The sequence below is a fragment of the Lepidochelys kempii genome, chromosome 1, assembly GCF_965140285.1.
Source record: "Lepidochelys kempii isolate rLepKem1 chromosome 1, rLepKem1.hap1, whole genome shotgun sequence".
In the NCBI taxonomy this organism is placed as follows: domain Eukaryota; kingdom Metazoa; phylum Chordata; order Testudines; family Cheloniidae; genus Lepidochelys; species Lepidochelys kempii.
The window spans coordinates 225,742,663-225,755,011 of NC_136380.1; the positions used below are offsets into that span (position 1 = coordinate 225,742,663).

At 42.2% G+C, this 12,349-nt stretch overlaps 1 protein-coding gene across 3 annotated transcripts in view; it reads right to left on the reverse strand.

Moving 5' to 3' along the window:
• The window catches only part of ETV6 (ETS variant transcription factor 6), a 165,272-nt gene extending 153,138 nt beyond the window's left edge, over positions 1-12,134 (reverse strand). For 2 of the 3 annotated variants that reach the window (XM_073315678.2, XM_073315667.2), the window contains exon 1: positions 11,670-12,133. In XM_073315678.2, coding sequence (XP_073171779.1) covers positions 11,670-11,702 — 33 coding nt within the window. In that variant the 5' untranslated portion in view covers positions 11,703-12,133. Of the gene's footprint in view, positions 1-11,669 lie in introns of all 3 variants that reach the window. The other variant, XM_073315686.2, reaches the window with a different exon arrangement.
• Between the last annotated feature and the right edge of the window lie 215 nt (positions 12,135-12,349).

Sequence of the window (12,349 nt, forward strand, 5' to 3'; positions counted from 1 at the left end):
TGCAAGACAGCTAGTGGATGATCACGGGGCTAATATTAAAGGGAGCATAACTGTGCATCAGTTCACTGCACACAGACTTTGGGGGGAGGGGAGTGCGGGGGAAAAGTAGCTAAAGGGAAAAAGAGCTACAACAAATACAATCTCCTCCATTTCTCAGACAGGTCATTTTCCACTCCAGCTTTTGTCTTCCCATTTATCATGTACATAAGAGGACTAACACTGAAGAGTTCAGGAACACATTTCAAATTAATAGCAATTGGAACTCAAAGGCCTTTGGAAAGGCATACTTCAACCCAGATATGGCTCCTGGAAGGGAACAATGCCTCTTCCTCAAAACCAGACAACTTCTGCTTTTTCAAAGGCTAGGCTGGAATTCCCCTTCCATGTATTCCCTGAAGGGTTTATTTTCACTCCCTTTCTTGAACCTGAAGAAGTACACCAATAAAACTAGCCTCCTTCTAGTCCATTGCCTAATAGACTACACTTCTTAAAATATTCAGAGCTCAGAGCTCTTGCTAGTTACAAATAATGAGAGACCAAGAGGGCAGGCAGATGCTTGCTTGGGACCAAGATGGAGAGTTAAGTGTTGAGTAACAGTTTTAGTGAGATTACTCCTATGAGACCTCTGGACAAGCTTTTTAGTGTGTGGAATTTTCTCTTTTCTTCCCCCAAAAAGCTCATTCAGGACTGCATGAGCCATTATCTGAAATTTGGCTCCAGGTTGCAAGACGAATTCTGTAACTCACTTGCTGCTGATTAGTCTCAGTGCTGATGGGACCAACTGGTGGTTAAAGTAGACCAAACAGGAGAGGAAGTTCTCCGTGTTCCCACCAAGGAGGAGGGTGAGCTGTAGGGGAGCTCGGCTCTGCCAAGCCACTGACAGAAAGGGCAGCTCGCTGCCCGCTGTATCAGAGAAGGGGGAACGGTGCACCTCCTTCCCTTAGCCTCTGGAGCCTCCAAAGGGACAATTCCCTCCTAGGTGCTTCTGGAATCCTCTGCACACTTCCTCCTGTTTCTCCCATGCGTACCTGATGGACACATCTCAAGTTAGATTCCCCTGCATCTCTGAGGATAATGGCGCACATATGCTTGTACTAGCTCTTCGCTGAGTGCACTGCAAGACTTGGATGGTGAAAGTCCTTTCAGCTCCCAGACTTTTCAAATCGGGCCTGGATCAAGGAGTCAAATTACCCATGCATTTGAGAAGGTGAACCCTGACAGCGCTAATACAGTGCAACATACAACATGTAACTCAGGCCATGTGCCATTAAATGTTTGAAAGTGGGTAACCCTCTCTCCTGTCAGGCCCCTCCCACGCTTCTCCCTGGATCCTCTCCCAAAGTCTCCATTTGCTGAAGTGGGTTGATGGTGACACAACCACCTGTGTAGTCAAATGAGAAAAATATTGCTATACCTTTGATCAGTCTTTCCTGAGTTCATAAGCACCCATCCCTGGGAGCTAGTACCCCAGCTGTCATCCCAGGACTAGAGAAAACAACTAGGGTCAAGCCCCTGCATGCCCTTCTTCCCTCCAGTAATAGCTAGCAGTCTCCCGTGGGGCTTAGATATCAGCTGTTTTCCTGGAGGAGATGAGGAGCAGCTTGAATTGTTAGTTGCTTCCCTGGAGGGGAGGAGCCTGCTGCTATTAAATGACTCTACCATTGGCCTCCATCATGGCTCCGACAAATGTGCGCCACCCTCACCCCACACAGCATCTCCTGCTTCCCAATCCCCATCATCCACTCACCCACCCCCAATCCCTTGACAGTCCCCAAAGCCCTGGCTTCCTCACACAGAATGAGGCATTGGCAGCCACGTAAGCGAAGTAAAACTCAGCATTCAGCCCTGTGTGGGTTGAATCCCCTATCATGAAACAGGCTGGAGAGAACATGCTGCAGCATTTTCCTACCCGAATCAGAGAGAATAAAAAGGATCACTTCCTTTGCGGGGAGGATTCCTGGCACAGATCTCGAATAAAATTCCTAAAAATCAGGAAGGGTTTCTCCATAATACCTCTCTGATACTGTGCAACTTCTACTGGAGGCTCTCAAAGCAATTTACATATTTTAATGACATGAGGCTCACAACACTCATGTGAGTAATCTAGGCCTCCCTTACGTTGTCATCTTTTTACAGGAAGAAAAAGGCATGTGGCTTACAGATAATGGGCTAAAAGTAGCCCAGGGTATAACTCCACTGATTAGAGAATTTGGCATAGTTCCAGGGTTGCCAATTTATAGATTTCATCATGAATCTCATGATATCTAGTGCTTTTCCTAGAGCCCCAGATCCTGGAGTCATGTGATTAAAGAAGAATTTCAGCTTACACTTTTTTAATGGAAGTTTCCAGCACTCAGTTGCAGAGAACAGCTTCAAATTGTGACCCTGGTGCACTTGAAGATTTCAGAAACCAGAAAGCAAATAAAAATAACCTACGTTTACTATTTTTTTAAATCATGATTTTTAAGCAAGGCTCTTTATTTTTGAAGCCTGACTTACGACTTTTGAATGCTTGGGGTTGGTTTTATTGTAGTCCTGTAATATGGTTTGGTATCCTGTCCACACATAATACCTATCTATGTTACAATCCTGTCAGTACAGTGCAGTATTTTAACATGGCAATCCAAAACAGTAAGATGATAGGAGTTATGCCCCATTTAGCCAACGAATGCAGATTGGGCCAAATCAAGTTTCAGCTGAGTTTGGAAACTGTCCTTATTGAAAATCCTATATAATTTAATATAGATAAAATAATTTGTGTTCCATAGGAAGTATTCTTAAAACCTACAGTATTTAGTAGACAATGAGATTCTTTATATATCCATCTATAGCAGTAACATTTTTATTAAATTTTAGTAGAATGGTCCAAACATCTACGTATGGAAAATGATACCTTCTGAAGAAGTCCTATAGAAAAGTTATGTTCTAGCCTGGGTGCCATCCTAGGCTAGAATTTTATTTTATTTTTTAAGTACTCTGGGCCAGATTTTCAAAAAAGCCCATCTCCAATTTAGGTACCTAAGTGGCCAGATTTCCAAAAGGGCTGTGCACATCAGGTGTCAATGCCTTTTGAAAATCTGGCAATAGGTATCACAGTGAGAGCTGCTGACAATTTTTGAAAATACAGCCACTTATTTAGGTGCTTATAGGGTAGCTGAACAATTGTGAAAAAAACTCATCACCCCAATTGCCGGCACTGAGCACTTGGAAATCTGGCCCTGAGCTCTGTAGAAAATCTGGCCTAGGGTGGCTTCATGTTAATTAGCCAAATGAATTGGTTTAGAAATTTGAGCTGGACACACCTCTTCTTAGCATACGCTACAACTTTCTCTCTTTACTCTTACCTCCTCCTTCCTTTACTCCGGTTGTTAATCTCATCCAACTGCTGCTTCTTGCCATAGCCTAGACTGTGAGCAATTTGGGGTAGGGATTGTCTTCTCACTGTCTGTCTGCACAGCACCTAGCAAAATGCATCCTGATTGGTGCCCATGGGCATTATTGCAATACAAATAAGGAGTGTTTCCAACCTCTGCTTCTGGCCCAGGGTAGGTGCAGCCTAAAGCAAGCAATGTCTTGTAGGACCCCAGGAAAAAAAAAATGGAGAGAGAAAACCAAATAATTTGGCTGAGGGAAAGGCGAATTAGAACTCTGGAAAACCCTAGAGAAAAGCTACACTCACTAAATCCAACTACAAGATCCACTAAATAAACACCACAAGTCAACGGTGTGACAATCGGAAAGTATTTAAGCAGGGCCATTCTAATGCCTACTAGGTACAGGCGACCTCTCGAAGGCACACATGGTGGCACTCATCACAGCATTCCTTGCGGCTTTATCCCATTTAAAGGGCCACCTACCTGCTTCTCATGTATAAATCTTCAATATGACAAACATGTGATACCATTGTGAGCATCTCTGTTTCTCCCTCTTGCCCCTGATTTGACACATTTTCCTTACCATGGTAATACTTTCAACTGAGTAGCAAAGGAACAAAGCAGCAAAGGGATGTGACAAGGAATAATCTTTGGAAAATCATGTTTCTGAAGAAACAGCTATAGCTGTAGTACCCCAGGCAAATTGCCCCTTGGAGTACCATTATATTAGAAACATGCAATGTAGTTGTAGCCGTGTTGGTCCCAGGATATTAGAGAGATAAGGTGGGTGAGGTTATCTCTTTTATTGGACCAACTTCGAGCTACGTTAGCTCAAAAGCTCATCTGTCTCACCAACAGAAGTTGGTCCAATAAAAGAGATTACCTCACCCACCTTGTCTATTATATTAGAAAAGCAGTAATAGCTACAGGTTGAAATGCAACATCCATTATAAGCCCCTGTCCTATGATTGCTCATAACTTTCTCAAACAGATTCCATTAAGTCCGAAGTTTTCCATGGTGGTCTCCACCCAGGGGTGACATTTCTGGAAAAATTTCAGTAAAATCTATTCAACTTTACTGAGCTCTGCATGTGATTACAGAAGGATGGGAGGAAAGGGAATTTAATTTCTTGCAAACATCACAATCATTTTAAGAGGTCTAGGACATTGTAAAATCAAGTGGAGAAGAGACACTCCCTAGAGGCCACATGAGGGAGAGGAATGGACACAAATCAGAGAGCTTCTTTGCCACTGGTTGTGTCTCAGTAAACAATCTGCCCTTACATGATGTATTGTAAATGGTATTTAGTTAAGTCTCAAAACATCTCCATGGAAGTGGGTATTATCCCCATTTCATGGAGGGGGGAAATGGAGGCACAGAGATGTCAAGGTCAACACTTCCAGAAGTGATCACTAATTTTGAATGGCTTAATTTTTGGGTACCCAGCTGGAGAAATAAATCTCAAATACCCCAAAACTGAGGCACCCAAAATCAGTGGCTACTTTTCTTTTTACTTGGGCACTGATGGCACCTCAATCTCTCCTGTTCTCTGCCTGTGGCATACAACAGTTTTGTTTTCTGAGGCCTGAAATGCTTTAGTTTAACCCAAGTTTTGCGCTCAATACTGGGGTAATTAACATCCTGTATTATACAGGAGGTCAGACTAGATGATCTAGTGGTCCCTTCTGGCCTTAAACTATTAACAAAATGGATTTTTAACCTCCTAGGAACCAGATTCTCAGCTAGGCAGAGTTGGCTCAGCTCTTCATCGAAATAGGCAGAGTGCCATGCAGTTTAGGTGAGTTTTTCATAGAAGACCATAGAAAACTGAAGCTCTCTTCAGTATAGGCATTAAAGAACCCCTAGTGCATTTTGTAAGAGATGGAGTTTACCGCAGTGTAACTGTAGATTTCATCTCTACTTATCACCATTCTTATTACCTATGCATTGTTTGGCTGCCTCCCACCTCCCAGAAGGCTTTGAGACACACGGTGCTATATAAATGTAAATTACCATTACAGTGACTTCTATGTAATTGGGATGGCTATTTGATTGTGTTGCCTCCCAGGAAACTCACTTAACCTATAAGGATATATAGTGAATAGTAACAACCAATGCATAATTGGGACAGTATTAGCAAAGTTTTGATTCATGAGGATTAATTTTGCTAGTGCTAATTAGTTAAGCGATTAATCGGGTGTTAAATATCTTTGCATTTCTAAAGTCTGGTCTCTTGTGGTTTGATCCTACATCCACTGATCTTAATGGGAGTTTTCTGATTGGCATCAAGGTGAGAACAATCAGCCCATTAATAAAGAAGTTTTCCAGTACAAATTAAGGGGTATATCTTCCCCAAGTAATGAGTCAGCTTTGGTTAAGGGTGGCAGGATTCTGCTGGCATCAACCTGAATAGTTCCAGGGTATGAAATTTACCAGGTTCCTCATCACACCAGGGAGAAAAAAATGGAAATTCCCTCAAAAAAAAAAGCAATGATGAAATAGAAGTAAAGCACTGAAAAAGATATCTGGAAAAGCAAAGCTCAGGTAGACAGCTCAGCCTTTACGCTGGTCCCTTGTACTTAAAATTTAAAACATAGTCTCTCCTCTTATCATTATAAATTAGCTTCAGACCTAAAACAAGCATCTCCCAGGTGCAGCTCCACACCTATGAGGATCTGTATTGACATAAATGGGACTTCATTCAGGCATGAGAGCCATGTACAGTTCATTCCAGGATCAGGGCCTATATCAACCAACACATTATACAACAGGGATCGGCAACCTTTGGCACGTGTCAGGGAAATTCACTGGCGGGCTGGGCCGGTTTGTTTACCTGCAGCATCCGCAGGTTCATCCGATCGCAGCTCCCACTGGCTGCAGTTCGCCGTTCCAGGCCAATGGGGGCTGCGGGAAGTGGCGCGGGCTGAGGGATGTTCTGGCCATTTTGTGCTGTTGAAAAGTTGTCAACCCTAGCCCTCTCCCACACTCCAAACCCCTCATCCCTAGCCCCACTCCAGAGCCTGCACCCCCAGTCAGAGCCCTCACCCCCTCCTACACCCCACCCCCCCGCCCCAGCCTGGTGAAAGTGAGTGAGGGTGGGAGAGAGCGAGTGATGGGGGGCAGGGAATGGAGCAAGCAGGGGAGGGGCCTTGGAGAAGGGGCAGGGCCTTGGGGCAGAGATGTTCAGTTTTGTGCAATTAGAAAGTTGGCAACCCTAGTCACACTTGTAGGTACCAGATGCTTTGGGAGGAGTGATAGCTCAGTGGTTTGAGAATTGGCCTGCTAAACTCAGGGTTGTGAGTTCAATCCCTGAGGGGGCCATTTAGGGATCTGGGGCAAAAATTGGGGATTGGTCCTGCTTTGAGCAAGGGGTTGGACTAGATGATCTTCTGAGGTCCCTTCCAACCCTGATATTCTATGACATTCCAAAGTCTTGTTAAAAAGGGATGAAAAACAGTTTTGTGGATAAAGTAGGCAGAATCTCCAACCAAAGTGTTCAAAAATTAAGTCAGACTCCCAAAAATTATTAGATTGGCTTAAAATTCAGGATAGTTTATTTTTTAAATATATACATTAAATAAATAAATAAATAATACATTCTGGATTCTATTTACCTTCTGCTTTTTGATTCTTTCTGGTGCGCTCAGGTCATGTTTTTAGGATCTCATCCATAAACAGGAGAGCCTGAAACTTTCATTTAAAAAAAAAAAAAAGCTGATTCTCACAGAATCAAATAATTCCAGGAGCTAGGAATTTAAGTAAAACACAAGATATCACTAGATTCACAGTACAATTGCAAGAATTGGCAGCCCTACAAAAGAGGCTGCTCAGACATTTGATTTCTATTCCTGGCTCTGCAACAGATTTATGGTGTGGCCTTCCACAAGACACTTCTAATTTCAATACACCTCAGTTTCCCTATCTGCAGTAATACCTACCTACCTTAGGGACCAGGGGGTTGCAAGGGTTAACTTATTAATATACATAGAGAGTTTCAAACTCTATATATAGGAAATGTAAAGGCAAAGTATTTTTACTAAAAATATGTGTTAGCTCAGAACACCTGGGAGTTAAGGTTGTCTCAGTTAAAGACAAGTATGTTTGTAAGGAAGAAATTCTGTAGTTTTAAATTAATGAATGTACAAGATCAGCAAGTTGAATCTTTCTCATTTGTCTTTTTAGATTGATTCACAGTGAGTGACTAAGCACATTGGGCCATCTCAAGAGTTCAGAAGCTGAGATCATCTCAAATTTGAGATCATTGCAAGCTTTAGGCCAGTGGTTCCCAAAGCCGGTCTGCCGCTTGTTCAGGGTAAGCCCCTGGCACGCCGGACCAGTTTGTTTACCTGCCACGTCCGCAGGTTCGGCCAATCGCGGCTCCGACTGACCGCGGTTCACCGCTCCAGGCCAATGGCCTGCACCACTTCCCGCAGCCCCCATTGGCCTGGAGCGGCGAACCGCGGCCAGTGGGAGCCGCGATCGGCCAAACCTGCGGACGCGGCAGGTAAACAAACCGGTCCGGCACACCAGGGGCTTTCCCTGAACAAGCGGCAGACCGGCTTTGGGAACCACTGCTTTAGGCCACTCAGTGTTAAACATTCATAACTTTAAAGGCCACTTAATCTTTAAAATCATAATCAAGGCAAGTCTGAATACTATGTGTTCTGTACTGTATCTTAATTATACTTTGCTCAAAGCACCTTACAAAGAAAAATACCATTATCCTCATTTTACAGAGGGGTAAGCTGAGGCACAGGGCGGTGGAGTGACTTTCCCAAGGTTCCAGTAGTGAAGTCAGGTGAAGAAACACAGATCTCCTGATTCCCAGTCTTGATGTATAAATTGCAAATTTAAAATGATACAGAGAGACCAGATTTTTAAAGCAAAAACACAATAAACATGAAGGGTTCAACCTTAACTCTGTGTTTCCTGACTCCTGAAATCTTACTTTCTCAATGACATTGCTGACTTAGGCCCAGATCCTGCAAACTCTTATGTACATGCTCAGCTTGATTGCCTTCCTACTCAGTCCGATGTTAATGGGACTACTCAATGTAGCATATTAAGCAAGCATTTGCAGGATCAGGGCCTTAGCATTCATTTTTTTTCCCCTCACAGAGAATGAATTTTTATAAATACACACTCACACACACACTTGCAGCAAACCAAAAATGTATCAATATATAAGTATACACGTACACCCCCAAATAGCCATTTGACAGAGATATTACTGTGAATTTGTATTGATTGAGAGCAGACAAGCATACACTGGAAACCAGAACTTCATCCCCAGAAGTCCTTCCTAAATCTTCTTATAGTGCTTTTCTGGTGAGGTAAGATGTCTCAGCTACAAACAAAGCACTTTCCTTCACTCCCTTCATTCTGGCTGTCCATGGTTCACCACACTAGTTGCTGTGGAATTTATTGCACGCTGACTTGCTCCTTGTTGCGGGACGGAAAAGCCCTTACAAAATACTTATATCTATAAACAACACTGCTTCCAGTTCATAGGTTCCTAATGAAATACCTTTGCCAGGCAGACAATTCAACATTGAAACATTTGCTGTTTACAGCAGCAAGGTACAAGACAGTGTTGCGGCAGACATGTAATACAAAGTAATGCTTGATTATATGTTCCTGAGTAAAAACTCCACACTGCAACCTGGCATGGGGCTATAGTGAAATAATGGATCACACTGGAATGGTTACACCATCATTTAGAGATGTTCTTTTGATTCCAGTTACTGACCTACAATTAACTTTGAATCTATTCTGAATGAAACAAATGTCCCAAAGACAGTGACAGGAAACAATCAAATGAAGAGAAAAATTACCCAGACTGGTTTGACTTTTAAAGGGATATCATCTATTTGACATTCACATTTCTGTTTGAAAAGTTACTCTTCGGTACTTAAGAGGAACAACTAAAAAGTATTATAGCTGAGAAGTCAGACAAAAAAAATCTTCTTTTCCCTTCATTTTGTTTACTGTGTGCATGTGACAGCACTGTGTGTATAGTTGGACTTCGGGCTTCCCCTCTAGAGTAACCAGTTTCTCTCTTGCTAATGAGATCCTCGTCAGGGTCAATGCGAGAGCAGAAAAACACTCATAAAAATCTTAAGGGTCTTTTTAAAAAAATCAGGCCATGGTATTTAAAGAGGCTTTTAAAAATTAGTCAGTTTTAAAAAAAAATCAATTTGATGACATCCCTTTAAGCATAACAAAACACTTCCATATTTTCACTATTAGTAGGAAGGAGTAGGAAATACACAAGTAATATGTGGGGGACCCCTTATAAGATCGCTCCATAATGTTTTGTGTTAAATATTGTGGGGGACCAAGTGGGCTGTATCGTAAATCAAGGAGACATTTGTCCCTGACTTATGTGGGAGCATGACCAAGCCTCATTTATTTGCAAGATGCCCCATTTCTAACACAAAGTAATGAGCTACTGAGCAGCACTATTGTTTTTGGTATAGTAGCTTGTGATCTCATCTCCGGCAAGCATATATAATGTTTTTATGGGATTTGTTAGAAAAAATCAATGAGTTAGTTAGTAGTACAGATTTTCCCTGTATCAAAATGTTTTGCCATACAATTAAAACACACAATACCCTATTATCTAGTTCGCCTATCCATGTTATGAAAAGTCAAATAAACTACATTCTTTATGCCACAGGACTTCAAAGGACACTGTGATGAAATTAGTGTACTCAGAAAGAGAAATTAGCCCAGGAGTTTTCAAATTCTAGTTATATTGCACAGAATACAAGACTATAATCAGAAATGTGCAAACATACAGGACAAAAAGGGTTCTATAGTTTTCAGTAGGATAAATAACTTTTTATTGCTGGCAGTTCTGCCTTTAAAATGCTATGGCAATAGTTTCTTTCTACCCATAGACTATCATAAAATGTTTCTGAAGGGTAACAGTTATCAACACATTCCTATCCAGCTTGTGAGTGAAATAAAATGATTCCTTAAGAAAAAAGGTTATTAAACCATAAATGGGGGGAGAGGTAATTAAACAGATATCATTATCTATATGGATCCGCTGGATAGGAAAGTTCTGGACAAGAGATGAAACTTTATTTTTTCCACTCTCAGCTTTATACTGCCGCCACTTAAAATGGGAAACTTCACCATGGAGCATGTTCAATGGGCCAAGTCACAAAGAAACCCACTCCTCAGGCTCCTCACAAGGCAAAGAGTGTGCGGCACTCTGCTCTCACAACACTGCCCTACATGTTCATAGATGAGAGCCACAAATAAATTGATTCAAAAACAGCACCAGCCCACCGCTTGTGGAAATACAAATACTGCATCCCTTCCACCCCAGCAAACTTCCTACAAACTTTAGAGCAGCAACAACAAAACCCAGGATCTCCAAACTGGAAGGGGCCAGGTGCCAGGTATTAATTTAAACCATCCACCAGCAACGAAAATCACGCCTCCAACACTGAACTACTTCTACACTGGGTTTGTGTGTTTTTCTCCACTGTAGTCATAAATACAGAAAGGCATCCCTGACTGCCAAAGTGCAGTGCTAGTCCCCCCACCCCCCTTTGTGCCGTGGAAATCAAGATAGTTTGAGACTTGCTTATAGTTGTCAAGATGCCGTGCACGCCTGGCGAAATAAATAAATAAATAACCCCTCACCGATCATCTTTGAAAATAAATAAATAAATACCAATGATGATTTTAAAAAGCAGATACATTTTGTACACTGTGAAGGTGCCATATGTAGGGCGTTTGCATATCAAACACTACTGAAAGCGCAACGCGTTCAAATTTGTGGTAAGTTATTATAGTCTAAGAAAACAGGTCTTTCCTGATCAGGCTAAACGATCATTTTCATAAAGCAAATGTTTCTATTTACATTTCTGCGGGAGACCTTTCTTTTTCCCCTCTCTCCCTCCCTCCTAAAAGCACAAAAAGTTCACATTCACTCTTCGTGTTCATGGACAAATAGACATCAGGTTTAACCAGTAATCACTGAGTATTTACTGCCAAAACTCAACCAACAAACAAACAAAACAAGCTGGACTTTCCCGGCTCGCTCATGACAAGGATTTCATTGTATATTTAAAGAAGAAGAAAAGGAAATAGATAGCAAGGTTAAAACTAAAAGGTAACGCACAACAGCAAAAACAAGCTGCATCTTTTCCCCCAAACCCCGTTCACGCACCCCTCCCGAAAGAGAGATCAGTTAGAAATATAATGCCGACAATCTTCCACGCTGCAAACATTGCCTGGATCTAGGCAGGTTTCAAAATGGGAAAATGGGTTTTTACCTTGATGCAACACTGAGCAGGAGCCTCAGACATGTCTCACAGAAAGGGGGGGGAAGGAGAGAGAGAGATCAGGAAGTTCTCCGTTTTTTTCCACTTTCCTTTCCTCTCCCTAACCCAGAAATCCTTCACAGACAGACGTAATCATTTAAGGAGAAGTTACTCCAACCATCTTTCCAAATAACCCCAAAGATCCTGCAGATCTGCCCCTAGGAGAGGCAGCCTGCATAGTTTTGTTGTGATGTTTGGTTGCTGGTTTTTTTTTATCCTTTGAAGGAAGGGGTGAATATGTTTGATTTAATTTGCCGGTGTTATGCTTTGAGATCTGAAGGGTGAGGCTGGTTTTCTCGCTCTCTCCCCCTCTCCGTGAATGTTTTCCTTCCTGGAAGAGAGAAACTGAAAGACAGAACTGAGAGAAAGCTCTTTGCTCATTGATCTTGAGAGTTTCAGGGCTGAAACTGACGTGAATTCCCAGCACTGAGCTCTGCCTCTTAAAGGAACCCTGCCACCAGGAAATAAAAGCTCATGTTACCGTCAGGCAACAGGGAAATAAATGCAGGGCATGGTAGGGGGAGAAAGAGAAGGGGAATCTGCTGACACAAAAGGGTGTCCAAATTGATGGTGAAACTAGAGAAGGGAGGGGGAGTTTAATAGTTATGTTCTCAAACCTGGTGCAGACAAAA